The sequence below is a fragment of the Furipterus horrens genome, unplaced genomic scaffold, assembly GCF_987537825.1.
Source record: "Furipterus horrens unplaced genomic scaffold, mFurHor1.1.pri manual_scaffold_6, whole genome shotgun sequence".
Classification (NCBI taxonomy): domain Eukaryota; kingdom Metazoa; phylum Chordata; class Mammalia; order Chiroptera; family Furipteridae; genus Furipterus; species Furipterus horrens.
The window spans coordinates 66,648,351-66,665,610 of NW_028327176.1; the positions used below are offsets into that span (position 1 = coordinate 66,648,351).

The 17,260-nt window shown below is 44.5% G+C and overlaps 1 protein-coding gene across 2 annotated transcripts in view; it reads left to right on the forward strand.

Annotated features, from left to right (window-relative positions):
- TCF7L1 (transcription factor 7 like 1) overlaps window positions 1–17,260 on the forward strand; it is a 170,359-nt gene that overhangs the window by 137,216 nt on the left and 15,883 nt on the right. For both annotated transcript variants that reach the window (XM_090281620.1, XM_090281619.1), the window contains exon 4: window positions 6,408–6,491. In XM_090281620.1, the coding sequence (XP_090137746.1) occupies window positions 6,408–6,491 (84 nt within the window). The remainder of the gene's footprint in view (window positions 1–6,407; window positions 6,492–17,260) is intronic.

Genomic DNA, 17,260 nt, shown 5'->3' on the forward strand with positions numbered 1-17,260 from the left:
AGGGATAGGAGTATAAACCTTGTTTCTTTATACATTTGCTCCTGGAATGGTTGTCTAAGCCATCGTGTTTGGGAACCAGTTCTCCTAATACTTTCATTTTATCTTCTTCAGTGACTCCTGAAAACTAAACACTTGTTTCCACGTGGGAAAACCCTTCTAATCTCCTCACTAATGAGTTCATTGCTCATTGTTAGAATATTTTCAAATTTAAATCCACTTATTTCCATTTTCACAGAAAATAGAGGATCTTAAACAGGCCTCCAGGAACTGGCTGAGTATGGGCGCCCCAACCTCCAAGCTGCTTTCACAAATTCTTGGTACTACTAAGCCAATTAAATGTGAGAACCAGTCGCTCAAGAGTGAAAGGGGTTCTGTTGTATGCACTCCGCATCTCTAAAGGATTCAGGAAGAGGTTGGACAGTCCTGTGTTAATAGATGTGGAAACGGGTTCACGATATGGATAACGTGCTGAAACTCAAGGTGGGACATGTGTTGCATGTTGGCTTCTGGGTGAGGAATTGGTGATGCAGACGTGCCCCTTGAAGAGCTTACAGTCCAGAGGACAGATAGAATTTGTAAATGAGTAATACCGCATGCTGTGTGCCATGGGAACACCCCTCACAGCTGCATGCAGAGAGAAGGACTGGCTCCCACGGAAAGCAGAGAAGGCTTATCCAGGAAAGTGACCTTGGCGCGCTGGGTTTTGAAGGAGTTAAAGGTTCCCACCAGGAAAGGATACACCAGGCTGGGGACCAGCTGAGCAAAAGGGGCTCCTTCAGAGTGTTGTAAGAACTTCAGTGCAGCTAGTGTTGGGGGGGTGGGGAACCAGGAGGATTGAAGTGGAAAGGTAGGTTGGCCAGATAACTGGTAAGTAGTCCTTGACCCAGCAACCAACCAAGGAGGCATTGGCAACAGGGGAGAGATCTGACAGGTTGGTTTTTAGAAGTCTAAACTCTTAACAGTAATTTTGGTGAGAAGTGATTTCATCCCCAATTGTGACAAAATAGAGAGTAAGGAGAAACTGATCATTTGTTCATTGTCATTTGTAATATAATTCCCAATGTTAGAAATTGCCTTTACAAAGAAGTGGAGAGCATTTTGCACCATGTCCTCATGGCTGGGTGGTGGACAGCTGTCTGTCTGCAAGCTTGGGTTTCTAGCCTGTTTTCCTGGACGGCTGTGTGCACCATACGATTTCTGAGAGGGGGGTATGGGAAAGCCTCTCTTTATTAAACGGGCCCTGGTTCTGAGGTCCCGGAGTGTTTACCACTGGGGGACCAGAGAGGCAGGGAAGACTGGAAAACTAGAGAAAAAGGGCTCTGCCCCTCCCACCAAGAGGCAGCAGCAGGAATTCTGTGGGGTGGGGTGCTCTCACCTCGGAAGCTTTTGGGGATGACTTGTTTCCTTGCTTCCAACTGTAGTGCGCCCCTTCTGGGATCACTGCTGTTGATTCTGTAACATGAAGCTTTGCTTCCTCTCCTGCCTAGGCCTTGCTTAAAGGGTTTTCAGTGAGACCGTGTGAATGGGGAAAATGTGGGCGTCTTTACCCACTGCCCTGTCCGCACCAAAGCGAGCTGGGGGAGGGGCCGGCCCTGCCTTCTGGGAGGCGGAGGGTTAATCCCCGTAGCTCATTGGCAGTTCGGCCTGTGTACAGGGCATGCCGGGATTTCCTCCCAGCTGTTTTACATCATGAAGATTTGTATGTTGGGGAAATTCCAGGGCACAGCTGCAGTTAATCTGTTGTATAGTCTTCAAACTAAGCAGTGAATTCTGTAGGACCGAGTCCCCGCCTCCCTGCAGGAAAGGGGGCTCTGGCTCCCGCAGGAGCTCCCTTCAGAGGGACGCTTGGCCGGGCCCGAGCCCTGCAGAAGCGGCTTGCCTGGCCAAGTGGTCACCCCACGGAGGGCCCTGGGCAGGGGCCCAAGGTGGAGAAAGGGACTCAGAACATTAAGTAAAAGAGGAGCAGCGCCCCTCATAAATTATAAAGCCAGAACAACATCGATGCAACTCTTGACAAAGATGTCACAAGAAAGAAAACTTTTGTTCTTTCTTTCTTAGGAATGTTGATGCAGAAATCTTAAAACACCTGTGGTTAGTTAGCATTCTACAGAGTAGTACAGGAATAAACAAGCCATTATGACCAAATAGGTTTTACCTGGGGAACGCAAGAGTGCTTTAATGTTAGAAACCCGTCACTAGGTATACATCTCATGACTGAGTCAAATAAGAGAACCGACGTGACCATCTTTGTGGATGCTGAGAGAATTCAGAAACTGTTCCAGTGAAAATGATTACACTAGGAACAGAAGCACTCTTAAGCCACAGCCTCCCTCTGCTTCACTGTGAACCATAATAGCAGAATTTCCCCAAATGTGTTCCATGGACCCCTGTTCCCAAAAAGAGTTTCCCAGGTTCAGCAAGATTGGGAAACTGTACCTGTCCTGTCTCAAAGAGTCACAGCTCTCAATAGCGTATGCAGCAGCGTATGCAAATCAAGGGCTGTGTACTTGCCATTTGGGTGAGTCTGGGTGCTTTTCTGTTTTGAGTATCAGAGAAACGACATGTCATAAGCAGTGGCCATTGCCGCTATTTGGCCATCAGTTGCACTGATTCCACACAGGTCCCATGTTTTACATTTTGCAGCATCGCCAGGAGGGTGGTGGCTGGACCAACTTCACTGCCTACTGTGGCCCGGCCATGATACACGGGTCAGGGCCAGCTGCATATGGCCAGCTGGATGGAGCCTAGCCTGGTCTTGGAGAAACCAGCAGTTTTCGTTTGCCCACATGCCTTTATCATGAAAACGTCCTTGTCTAAGCCACATGTCTCTTACACCCCAAGGACATGCTCCCACCAATGAGTAATTCCCCTGGGGTAGCCTGGTGCTGGCTTATGTGAGAGTCGCAACCAAGAAGAATTTTATTTCCACGAAACATTGGGCTGTACCTGACCTAGAGATTCAGAACTACCCAGCCACCCCCAAATTCCTGGTGCTGAGGTGGAGGAGGAGTACAGGGGTGTTGCTGGTTCTTGCTGCCCCAGCTTATGGATCTGGGAAGTTCAGCTGTCCCTTTAGAGTACCCCTTTCCCTCAGAGCTGCAGTCCAGAGGCATTCATGACAAAGCTACAGGGGGCTCCAATGATTTTTATAGGTCTTTCTCTCCCCCCAACCCCGCCCCATCACCACCACCTTCAAAATCATAAAAAGACAGAAAAGTACAAAAGAGGAATTGACAGTCCTCCATTTCCCTTCCTCCCAGAATGTATCCCTCTCAGCATACACGCACCCTCCACCCCCAGGATGGGCTGGAGCAGGAGGGGTCCTAGACTAGATGTACAGTATTCCCAGAACCACCTCTCCTCACCTGCCTGACAGATCTGCAAAATGTCAGACTTCAGTGGTGGACAGAGCTAAAAATTTCCACCTACCTCCCAAGCTTCCAGGTCTTGGTTAAAGTCAGTGAGTGAACACACAATACAATATACAGATGATGTATTATTGATTTGTACACTTGAAACCTATATAATTTTATTAATCAGTGTTACCCCAATGCATTCAATAAAGTGTTTAAAAATGAAATAAAGTGAGTGAGAGCGGATCCTCAGGCCTGTGTGGCCCCTTCCCACCAGAATTTCACACAGCTGGGTAGGTAGGCGAAACATAAAGCAGATGATAGATAACTGGAAATGGTAGCTATTACTATGAATGTTGTGTTTTATTATATGTTTGTAGCTTGATAGCCCCAGTGCCAAGGCAGACAGACCATAATACAACACAAAGTATGTCGGGTACCAGCTCCTCGGCCTGATCAGCAGTGGTTCTCATCAGGGGGCAGTTTTGCTCCTCCAGGAGACATTTGGCAAAGTCTGGATGCATTTTTGGTTATCACAGATGGACAGGAGAGTGGGAGATACTGGCATTTAATAGATGGAGGCTGGGGATGCTGCTACACATCCTACAATGCACAGGACAGCCCCCACAGCAAAGAATTATCCAGCCCAAAATGTCAATAGTGCCAAGGCTGGAGAAATCCTATGTTAGAATCCTACAAGCCTCTATGCCTGACAGTGCATGAGGTCAACTGATAAGACACAAAACTCTAGCATTGTCCCCAACTAGGATGCAGGCAGATACCTTTCGGCCACCACTATATAATGTAAGAATATCCTTTGCAAGTCAATAAGAATGAAGTGTGCTCAGCATATATCTGATGACTAAATAGGGAACCAGATGCTGATAGAGCTGATGGATTTTAGGAGCCTTCTATTGTGTTTTGGAGAGAGTGGGGGTCGGGGACACTCTTCTATAGCACCTGATATTTGTGATTATTGTTCAACTTTATAAAACAGAAATATTCAGGTTGTTGCTTCTAGGGAAATGAGGGTGATTATCAGTCAGGTGTAAGCTCTGGCCACCTCAGGTGTCCCTCCAGGAGATCATTGATATGTATGTCTTCATTCAGCTTCTGGGTGGCCAGCCCTGTTCGAGGCAGAAAAGGAGAGAGAAAAACCCATCGGAGTAGAGAAAAGTATGGCTATGGGGGTGGGTGTTTAAGAAGCTGGTGTTGTGAAAAGCTTTAGGACTTGTGTTGCAGTGAAAAGTATGGGATTTGAAGTCGAGAGACCTCTGCTCCAGCTCTCATCATGAAGTTGGTCAAAGCCATTTACCTTGCATTTACTCCCATTAGTGCATCTGAGAATTTGGGACAGTCATCCATACCTGTCACTGCAGGGTTACTATGAAGATTAACCTTGGTTATGTGGATCAAAATGCTTTGAAAACTGCCAGTGTAGCAAAAATGTTGTTACTCACTGAGGAAATTGGTTTTAACTAACGATAGCAATATTTGTTGGGCTTTTTAAACTTGCCATAAACATTTAGATCCCCCTTCAGCTCTGGTAGAGAGGGAGATGGGTGCAGGTGAGAAGGGAGGAAGAAGACAAGACCTCCAGAGGGCAGGGACAAAGGTGAGGAGTATGGGTGCAGGGAATCAGAGGACCGGGAGTGGGAAGACTGCCCTTACTCATGGGCCCCAGCGCCCTCTTTCATTCTCACCTCCCACGTCTCCTGCCGCTGGCCTGCTTGGCCCGTTGCGTTCCCTGAGTGCCCTGGCCCTTGGTAGATGTATCCTTGGATTGTTGTTCTTACACGAGGACACTTTTCTGAAAGCCCGGCCCCTGCCTTCTTAGCCAGTTTTTTGGTCGATGGAAAGTCAAGGGGCCCTCTGGGACCCGGCCCATCCCACTCCCCCAATCCTGTGCACATAGTCAAGGCCAAACCATGACTTTTCCTGGAATTGTATGGCCAGAGCAAGGGGTGATTCAAAGACTTCTTTTTGTCTCTATATGAAACTCTCCCTGGAGCCACCATTTCCTATTAGAGATTTCATGTTCAGAGTAGCCTCAAGAATTCAGCAGAGTCTGCACGGCTGGTCTGCTGCCCAGAGGCACCGTGTCAGTGTTGACACTAAGACAACATGTGTGCTTTCTCTCCTGGCAGAGACTAATGACTTGCTTATGAAAATTATAGCTGCCATTTATCAAATGTCTCTCACATGCAAATACTTGACATTGTCCCTAATCCTTCTAACAACCAGTAAAGTTAATGACAATAGCCTTGCTTTACAGATTAAGGAACTGAGACTCAGAGTTATGACGCTTGTCCGGAGTCACACAGCCTACCCTTGCAGAGTGAGAACCTAAACCTATGAACGCTCAAGTCCAGAGCTCAGAGCCCAGGCAGGCTCTGCCAGGGCCCTCCCTGCCTCGCTCCACTGGCTCTTGCCAGAGACTGTGCTGTGCCAGAGTAAAAGAGAAACGTTTGTTTAAAGAACATATGTGTGTGCGCACATGCACGTTGATTCACTATTTGGTTTGGATTTTCTGCAGTAATGCATGGGAAAAGGCAGAGTGTGTATTGGATTATCTTTTCAAGGTTGAGAAACTCTATAATGGAAGTTCAGCACCTTGAGTATGAATAGATATTACCCATGACCCTGCAAGTGCCGGGCAGATGGTTTTGATTCATTCATTGACCAGATCCTTCTGAAGAGGCTATTTCTTAGGAAGCCTGGTGTGGGGTGCTGTAAGCCTTGGAAATGAATGGCATAGGATCGCCATCTGAAAGCCTTGGCTCCCTAGGTGAGCCCTGCTCGTCCCGTGACTACAGCAGGGAGGACGTGACCTGGTCCTTTGAATACTTTGGTCATCGTAGAATCATGTGTGTCCCCTAAAATGACAGAGGGGGCTGTGAGTGGCAATGATGATTATACATATATGCCCTGCCTCATGATGGCCATGAGGATAGTAAGGAGCGTGTGCTATTAAAGTGAACCACAGCTCAGCTCACACCGGGCACTTGGGGCCTCCTCTCACCAGCTGCTTTGTGTTTTCTGTCTCCCATACAGTACCTGCAGATGAAATGGCCCCTCCTGGACGTCCCTTCCAGTGCTACAGTCAAGGACGCCAGGTCACCGTCCCCAGCACACTTGGTAAGTGTATGTATTTCTCAAAGCGCTGAAGGAAAACTCCTGCTCCCTTCATCTGTCACTGCCTCCCCTCCACCCTCCCGAAGCTGCTGGGTCTGGTGGTGTTGCCTCTGGTGTGTGGGCACCCCAGTTGTCAGGGTGGTAGCAATTAGGCCATGTGCCTCCCCACCCCTTCCACCTCAGCACACACACTCATCCACCTGGGACGCTGTGACATTGGGAATACCGTCCGACCCTGGCCGGTAACCCTGGCCCTTCTCCACTGCCACTGGAGCCCTTCTGCCAGGCAGTGCCGTCTCCCCTTCCTCTGTCGGAGCTCATCAGCCTCTGCTTCTCCCTTGGAGCTGCAAGGAAACAGCTGAAGGGGCTCTTCTGTACAGTATGTTCTAGAAAAGAATGAAGCAAGACACGTGCATACAAAAGCCCCACAGGGCAGCCGAGGCTCTTCTTCAAAGCCCTATGGCTACCCAGGCTACAGAGGTCCTGGGAGGCAGGAGCTAAGGGGCCCAAGCAGGTCTCACCACCTCTGCACTTGGAATGGACTGCAACTGAAAGCAAATGAGAGATGATCCCAGAATCTTGTATTCCTTTCCTGGACTTCTAAGAGCAACCCTTGCCTTAAGATTACACAGCCCACAAGCTAACTGGTATTACCCACTGTACTTTTGAATCAGAATCATAGCAGGTACAGCCAGAAGGAAACCCAGCTGGCATGGGCTAGCCATTTACAGATGAGGAGACCTGGAAATGTATGATGTTTTTTAAACTTCATTATGGAAAATTTTACCTCTTCCCTTCACCCACACTCCCCCTACCGCCACACTAGGTTGTTTTAAAGCAAGTCCCATATATATTATTTCATCACATTCAGGACATTTTAAGATATCCTGATAGTACTTTTTCATTATAAGCTTAGTGGAGAAAAAAGATACACATAGAAAGATAGATCATGGTGCCCTGAGTCTCTTTGACTTCCAGTAATCACAAGACCACTTATAAGAGAAAAGTCCTTGGCACTTTACAAATCAATGTCATGTGTCGTTCTCAAATGGCTGTCACAGCCATCCACTGGGGAGACAGCTGGGGACTGCTGTTCCATACACTCTCTAGGAGAGGCTAGTGACTGAGTAGGCAGCAGTGAGTGGCAGGACCAGCCGTCCAGTGCAGGCTGCCCCTGAGAGGTGCTGTGGCTGGTCATAAGACATGAGCAGCCATGGAACAAGCATCCCAGGAGCTGAACAGGCCAGAGTGGTGGCTGCCCCTCCAGATGCCTGTTTCTGATGCTGAGCACAAGCTACAGGTGCCCTCTAGTGGCGAGAGTCTGTCACGGTGGAGGCCATGGCATCCCACATCTACCCTTCCACAAACCTGGCTGTTACCTCCCGCCACAGCTCTCTAACTGTTTCAGGTCTTTGCTGGCCCCCACGCACCTGTAGCATCCTTCAGCCCACTCCAGACCCCGAGATAGCAGGGACCTCTCCTCTCTTCCCTCCACATACTGTCTCTCTGCATGTTGTCTAAAATCTCCATCTACTTTTATACAAGTGAGCGCCCTTTAAAATTAGTGCATGCATTCTTTGAGTTTGCCATCCTTCCTGTTACACAGAACAACCCATCTGTGATTAAAAAAAAGAAAAGAAAAAAAGAAAGAAACCTGTGTCCGGCTCTCCTCTACCTGTGAGCATTATCCTTCCCCCCCCCTCCCTAATGTTTCCTGGCAACTTCTTGCACAAGAGTTAGACCTTCACCTCTATCCCTGCATCATTTACTCTACCAACCCACTGCAGCCTGGCTCAGCTTCCCAATTGCCATCTAATACGTAAGTCCAGTTATTTTCTCTGCTTTTTCTCCACTCCGTGACACCTGACAGTATCCACAACCCTCTGCTTTCTATAATCCCAGTATCAGTTCTTTGCCCTCTCTAAACTTCCATATTCTTTCTAGTCTCTTTCCCTCAATAGATCATCTGTTCATCCTCACTTATACTTTAGTTTGACACAAAAGTATATGAAGTTCCTAAACTCTCAACAAGGTTCTACACCCACAGCCCTGTCTGCCAGACATCCAGCTGTTGAAAATGTGTGCTCTGCAGATCTGAATTCAACATTGTGGGGTTTCTTTTTCTGCATGAAGAAGCATGAACATATGGTAAATTCCATTGTAGATAGCAAAATGGATAAGTTTCTAGTAAACTATATATTATCATATTTTGTATTCTCTTATGGAAAACCAGAAACAGGCCTCAAAAGCTTAAGGAACATTTATGGGAGAAAACCTTGTCATTGGCTTGAAATTCTACAGGTTGGAAAAAGAGCTCCATTTAAAATGTCCAAGTCTAAGCATCTTGTTCCAATGCCTGAGGTACATGGGAAGGATGGTGTACATGCTACGGCTTTATGATACAGAGCATTCAAACTCCAACTCAGCCTTTATTGGTGCAGCTTCAGGCAGATTATCTCATCTCTCTTTACGTTGGTTTCCTCACCTATAAAACGGGAATTAGAAAGGACTTGACCTCTTAGAGTTGTGCGAAAATGTGCCAGTACATTGTAATGAGTTTACAATTGTGCCTAGCACAAAGTAAGCCCTGAGTAACTGTCAGCTTGCTATCACCACCACCATCACCACCATGGCTATTATTAAGAGAGGAAAAGATGATTAAAATACCATTTAATTAGCAGACTAAGAGGTGATGAGGTCCTGAACTAGGTGCCAGATCAAATGGATGGATTACAAAGGTAATAGAGATAATGAGCCTATGGAATTTAGCATCTACTCTTCCAAGGTTATGATTTAATTAGTCTGGGATGGGGCTTGTATCTCAGTTTTTTAAGCTCCCTGGGAGATTCTGAGGGGCAGGTGGAGTTGAGAATCATTGCCCTGATTGCAAATCGAAGGCAAAAGGGGAAGGAGTTCTAGAGATGATCCCACTTTACCAGGTGCCGGGTTCTCCAGGCCAGAGGCAGAAGCAGGAAATGAAGGTCACTGAAGTAGTCATGGAGGTGTGGACACTCACTTTTTTATTAGAAAAATGAAAATACTTGATTATTAAACTCATTTTAGGATCGTGAGCCAAATATTCTCAGATGAGGGTTGCCCTGGGAGAAGGGCAAATGAGGCAAACAGCCTGCATACTTACAGAGATTAAATGAGTCAGGTAGAAGCTACCTCTCATGGAAATATGTCTAAACAAGTTGTCACTGGGCCAGTGTGGGAGATGAAGTTAAGTGTCATTACGACTAGGATTTTATGCCTTCAAAACAAGCTCTAAAAGCTAAGCGACAATGATCTTTCATATGTAACCAACCCCTCGCCAGAACCCTCACCATGGCCCCATGTGCCTACCCCTTCTTTCCCTCCACTCTCTCCCTGGAGCTCTGTGCCCAGCCACACAAAACAAATAGATGCACTTCCAGAACTTATCCAACTCAGAGAAACAATTGCATCTGTTTTCTTCATGTTTATTTTACCCGACACCTGTCACAATGCCTGGTGCAGATGAGATACTCGAGGAACATTTGTTGAATGACTAGAAGAATAAATGGTCTGGGGAAGGATGGAGACACCCCTTCTAAAACCCGTCTCTACCCCTGGGTCCAATCCCTCTTCTCACTGAGGACATTTTTAAGTTCAATCTTTTTTAAACCATGAAAGTAATGCGTGTGCTGTGTAAAACACTTGGGAAAATGCCAAAGCTACAGAAAAAGACCTATAATCCCACAACTCACAAACATTTTGTTACATATCATTTCCATCTTGTTTCTGTGTGCGTGCACGTGCACATTTACTTGTAACTTGTCTTCCAGATGATGACCAAATGCTTCCTTTAATAAAAGTAAGCACCCTGTTTCATCATTGAGCATCGAGCCACTCTCCGAAGAGCATTGCAAAGCTTCCTGTCCCATGAACAGTTGTCAAGCCAGAGTCGGGAAGCCCTCCTTCTAGTGAATGGCCGGCTCGCTGCTCCGCCACGGAGCCGAGAGCCTGACTGCTTGGCATGCCACTTCTCGAGTGGAAACACTGGCTGTAGTTTCCCTTTAAAATTGTAATTTCTCCATCTTCTTATCAGTACACCTGTGTAGACCCAAAATAATCCCAAAACTCATCACACAGCATGGTACTGCTCTGTTCTACCTCCAGTACTGATTTTAATTCTTACTACACAGTATTAACTTTTTATTTGGAAATAATTTTAAACATCCGGGAAAACGGCAAGGATAATACAAAGAACTCCCATATACACTTTGTCCAGATTCAGAAGTTTTGCCCCTTTAACCCTGAATACTTTAGATGTAGTTCCTTTGAACGAAGACATTCTCTTCAAGCAACCACAGTGCCGTTATCAAAATCAAGAAAATAACATTTCATATTATTAGCTAACTCGCAATATATATTCAGATTTTGGTAAATGTTCCAGTCATTATTTGTTATAGCCATGTCGTTTTCTTTTTTTCTTGTTTTTTTCTGGAGTTCAAGGTCACACATTGCATTTAGTTACTATGCCCCTTAAGTCTCCTTTAGTCTAGCAGAGTTCCCTAGCCTTTGTCTTTCCTGGCCTGACCCTGACCTTTTTGAGAATGTCCCTCAATTTGGGTTTATCTGATATTTCCTGGGTATGTTTGGCAAGAACGCACTGCTGACGTTGTGTCCTGGGTGCATCACACTGGGAGGCAGACCTGCCGTGTCCGATTGTCCCAATACTGGCGACATTGATTTTAATCATTTAATTCCGGTGGTGTCTGCCATGCTTTTCCACAGTAGTGCTCTGTAGGTAGAGGCTTTGGAGCAATGTAAATGTCCCATTTCACCCACTAGTTTTGGAAGCCATTGATGATTGCCTACCTCCATCATTCCTTTTATTAGCTTCTGCTATTGAGATTTAGCTTTGGGGAATTCTTACTTCTATCTCCCAGCTTATTAATCTTAGTATAGACCCAAATGGACATTGTGGCAAGTCAAACCTGTGCACTGATAACACTGAAAAAGATGACAGAGGAGAGAAAAGGAAAATCAAAATACAAACAATGTTCCTAAGGAGAGACCAAAACAAATGAAAGAAGGCAATAACAGATGAAAGTTAAGGTGGACTTTAAAAACAAAAACTTGAATTTATAGATTGAGAGAGCTTATTCAAATTCTACAAAGTAAATGAAAATTGACATTTACCTAGCAACAATTTGAATTGCAAGGATTTAATTTTTTTTCCCCACAAGCATCTGCATGGGAAAAGAAAAAAGGCCAGGGCCCAAGGAACAAAAATAAAGGTAACATCAGGGTTCTCTTTTGCCACATTAATGTCAGCAAACAGTGGGAAAGGGAGAGCTTTGATAAGGGAAGATTTATCCCAAGAGTTTTCTGCCCGGTCCAATTTGCAAAAACTTCAAAAATGCACTGCTGCTTGGAAGAACCTGCATCACACTCCAATTCCCTGAGCATTTTATCTCTATTGTTGCCCTGATGAAGAGGCTCTTGATTGATCTTTGTACCTTTTATAGCCTGTAGCACGCTGCGTGTCATATATTAGGAGCTCAGAAAGTATTTGTTAATACACATAGACCCTCATCTCCTAATTTTTTCTCTTCAGTCCGCTGGCCTCCTTGTGGTTCCTCAAATGTACTGAGCATATGCCCACCTCAAAATCACTATACTTGTGTTCCTTCTGCCAAAATGCTCTTCCCCCACCTGCCTACACATCTAGCTCCCCACTTCCTTCAGGTGTTTATTCAAAAGTTATTTCTCATTGAGGCCTTCTCTGGCCAGCCTGTGTAACTTCTAACCCACTCCCCCTTCATTTCTTAACTGCCTTCCCTAGGGGGCTTAGTTTTTCCCCTTAGCATTTATCACTATTTAATATATTATGTTATTTAGTTTATTGTCTGTCTCTTCCATTAGAATGTAAGTACTGTGAGGACAGGTATTTTTGTCTAAATAGACAAGATTCTCTAGTGCATTCACAAGACCTAGAACACTGCCTGGTGCATAGTCAATTCAAATTCAACATAAATATTTGTTCTAAATGTTATTATCTGTATTTTCTTTATTTAAAAAAAAATTCATTGAAGTATAACTGACATACAACATTACGTTAGTTTCAGATGTATAGCACAGTGATTCAATATTGCAAAATGGTCATCACAGTAAGTCTGGTTAACATCCGTCACCATACATATGTTAAACAAATTTTCAGAGCCGAAAGTTTTCTGAAAGAAAGGATTTTATTGAGCCACATGCTATAGCCAGACAAGGGCCAGGTCCTGGGACACACAGTCTGAGCCACCAGCGGCAGGGCTGATGGAGGAGACATGTCTGTTGTCCTGGTGCTGACAGGCTCTTTCATATATAAGTTTGGGGAAGAAAGACGGGAGTTGTTTTGCTACAGATAAAGGGTTGGGAGAAGGTGAAGCGGGGTTAGTTCGGGATAGATGCTGTCTTTTATTGGTTTGTGCCCGCAATTGTGAGCTAATTAACTTCTGTGTCTTCCTTCCACCCTTCAGCCCGATGTCATTTAATTTAAGGCATTGCAGAATGTTTTTCTTGTCACATAGTTACAGAATTTTTTTTTTTCTTGTAATGAGAACTTCGAAGAACTATTAGCAACTTTTAAATATGCAAATAATATGTGTATTCTATAGGGCCAATTAGTTCAGCAGTTCAGCCATGTCATCAGAGACGCAGATTCTGTCCACGTCTGCTCTGTCAGCATCCAGCCTTTTGGTACCTGTGGCATGAACAGGTGGCCAGAAAAGAGGGAGGAGTCCAGAAACTGTGGCATATGAAGAATATAAAAAGAAGGCCTCAGGGAACAAGGTAGCTATCTTCCAATACTTGATGAGCTCTCATTAGGTAGAAGGAATAGTTATTGAAGTGATGTGCCAATGTATGGAGATAGGAAGAAGACAGCTAAAGAATTTAAGTGAGACTATGCTAGGAGCTGGAATGGAATACATACAAAGAAAGTTGTTATCCAAGTAGTGAATCTGATTATCTCTAAAAGGGAATACAGACAGACACAGGATCGTCTACTGGAGTTGGGTGTGGGGACACTGTCACTTACATGTTTAATCTAAAACATTAGAAAGCACTCACCCTTTACTGCATGGAATAAGAGGGGATCAGTTTCAGGGACTTCACTTATTGGTTGGTTTGCAGCACACTGCAGCGCCCTACTCCATGGATTTGCAGATTACTGGCCGGGCAGCTAAAGTAGTTGGAGCATCACCCTAATGTGCCAAGGTTGAGGGTTCAGTCCCCATCAGGGCACGCACAAGTATCAACTAGTCAATGCATCAGTAAGTGGAACAACAAACTGATGTCTCTCTCAACCTGCCCCCACCTTCCATCTCTCAAAAAAAAAAAAAAAAATCAATAAATAAATTTTAAAAGCACTGATAACAGAACAAACCAAAAAGAACATGGCAAAACTCACACTTTTTATTGCTTGACTTGCATGACCAAAAACATTGAGAGCCCCCTGGCCTAGCTGATGATGCATCCCACATATTAGAACCAGAGGAACACTGAACAGTGTGGCTGGAGCCTGAAAGCCCTTGGAAATGTTCGTTCTTTTACAGTTGAGCACTCTCAGCAAACCGCGGGAAACAGGTCCCCTTTTGGCCTCTGACCACTTGAGATCCCACCCTTCTTCTATGTGTATTACAATGCTGTGAGTGGGCTGATGTTTTAGGAACAATTCCAGTTCCCTCCCCCCACCCCACCCCACTCCCCAAGCCATGTGTTTAAGCATAGATTCTTAAAAACACTTCTGGTCACCAAAAAAGAAGGTTGCCTCTATCAGTCAATAGACAATTGAATGCAGATAGAATAAATTTCTTAAATATATAAAATCAGGCCTAGTTAGCGAACCAGTGAAGCTCCAAGTATGTTTCCTGAGCAATCTGCTGGCCAGTCTGTGACTGCTTTGTGAGTGACACCACAGAGATGAGGCTCATTTTTGCCTAAGCTACAAACCCTATCCTTCTTTTCTCTGAAATCAGGATCAGGAAGAAAAGAGAATAGTGAGTGAACAATAAGAGCCAGGAGGCTTTGTGAGAGCCTCACACAAGCTGCTGAGAGGCAGCTGGAGGAGAGCGACAGGTGAGTGTTAGAGAGGTAGCTCCTCTTAGAGAGGCAGCTTCTTGGTCTGTGGTGGAGCTGAGTGCTGTTGGCTCTACTTGGAGCTGGGAAGTAAGTCCTAGCCCTGGCCAGCTGGCTCAGTTGATTAGTGTCATCCAGATATACCAAGATTGCAGGTTGGATCCCCAGTCAGGGCACATACGAGAATCAACCAATGGATGCATAAATAAATGGAAGAACAAATCTCTCTCTCTCTCTCTCTTTCTTTCTCTCTCTCTCTCTCCCCTCCTCCTCCCCTCCTCTCTAGAAAATCAATACATTTACTTTTTTTTTTTTTTAGGTAAGTTCTAAACAGTCGGAGAAAGGAAACATTGCTTCCTTGTGGGTGGGAGTTTAAAGAACTTTGGCTTGGACCAAATCTAGAAACAGACTGAAGTAGACATGAAGCACTTGAACTAGGAAAGAGTTGGCTCTGCTTGACTATAGACAAAAGGATTTAGGTTTAAGGGGGCTCTGAGATGCTCTTTGGAAAAAGCTGGCTTCAGCTGCCTTGCTGAGTGAACACCAGCGCCTTTGCTTGCTCCTGTTGTTTTTACCAGGTTATCCATTGTGAGGTGGAGGGTAGTTCCTAGCTTTCCTACTCCAGGCCTGAGATTATGCTGTGGACATCCTTGTCCTGAAGGCAGCTGAGGAGAAAAAGAGTGGGAACTTTGCTGGGACCATAGCCTTGGAGAAGAGAGCCCTTCCTGAATCAGCCCCAAAGAGGCAGTCTCACTTACCAGCCACATCCTCTGAGCCTGACCAGGGAATTGTTTACCTTCCTTGCTCTCTGTGGACCTACCTCCTGTTAGTCCATTTTCTGGACAGTGATGCCACCTACTGGGAACCTATAATAACTGCATTTAAGTGAGGATACCTACATTTTCAAATATAACTCACATTTTCCTGCTTTGTACTTAACTCTCTCACTCATTCAGTGCCGCTTGCCACCTCCTGATGAGGCCAAACTCAACAGCATATGGGCGGTCAAGATTTCATAATACTATCAAGTATTTTTATTTTATTTTTTAAATTTATTTATTTGTTTGCTTATTTATTTTATTTTATTTTTTAGAGAGAGGGAAAAGGAGAAAGAGAGGGAGAGAAACATCGCTGTGTGGTTGCCTCTCACTTGTGCCCCCAACTGGGGACCTGACATGCAACCTAGTAACGTGCCCTGACTGGGAATCAAACCAGCGACACTTGGCTAGCAGGCCGACACTCAATCCACTGAGCCACAGCAGCCAGGGCTTCAAGTATTTTTAAATGCATATATAGATATATATATTGAGATATATATATATGTATATATATTGAGATATATATATGTATATATATGTATATATGTGTGTATATATGTGTATATATATGTATGTATATATGTGTGTATATATATATGTATATATAATCATTACATTGTACACTTTCAATATACTACATTTGTCAGTTATATCTCAGTAAAGCTGAAAATCTTTTAATTAAAAAAAGCTATAAATGTAAATAAATGCAAATAAAAAACATGCACAAAGAGTCTAAATGAATGGAGACATACCAAAATGATAATGGTAACTGGGTTAGGCTTGAGTGATTGTGTTTTCTAATGCTTTATAACGTGGTTTCTATTTATTTCTTATAAAATTTGTGTTTGTCGTAAGTATACGTTTTAACTAGATAATAACTGTGAGTTGGAGAATACCCAAAGGCAGACAAAATCACCCATAGTTCCACCACTCATACATAGCTACGGTTTATATTTTGATGTTCTTCTATTTAGTCTTTTTTTTTTTTATCATGGAGTTTACGTTTTGTTTTGTTTTAATTGTAATCATTCTTAGTCCTCTGTGGAGGCCATAGGAAGTTGTTAAAGGCCAGGTACCTGCAGGGCCCAGGCAGGTGCCAGCGCCTCCTAGTGGTTGCACTTCAGGAGTTCTGAACTCTGCCTCGCATCTGCGGGTCTGGCAGCAGGAGCCCTGGGTTCTGGGCCTTATCCAGTTCTCAGCCTCTCATCTCTGCCTGACATACTGAAAATGGACTACAACTACCACCAGCACACAGATACCAAGGAGATATACAGACTGGAGTTTGCATTATGAGCAGCAAATGGGCACCTTATGGAAGGAAAAAAGGGCTTCTGGAACCCAAAAATGAGAAGTTCAAACATAAGACAGCAGTTTGGAGTTCCAGTCCTTCGGCTGCCTCCATATCACCATCCTTTTTACAAATCTTTGTCAAACAAAAAAAGTATGTCTATCCTTTCTCTCTGACCAAGATGTTTTGATTCGGTTCTTGGGGAGGCTGATAATACAAGAGAAGGGAGTGCTGTGAATCCAGTTCTGCCGCTTACCAGCTCTATGTCCTGGGCTAAGTCACTTAATCTTTCTGAGCACAGTTTCTTCATCCTTCAGATGGTGATAATCATAGTTTCTCTGCTAGGTTATTATAAGGACTAGGCATTATGCCTAGCTTATACTGTAGTGTAGGATAAACTGTACCCATTTATATAAGATCCTATTGTTAACTTAGACCACTTTTAAAATTAATTCAGTTTACAGATGCTAGAACATGCAGCTTTTTTCCCATTTTAACATTTCTGAAATCTGAATATGTCAATGGTGTGCTGGGGGGTTTTCTCTCTTAATAGTTATAAATAATGGTACTCC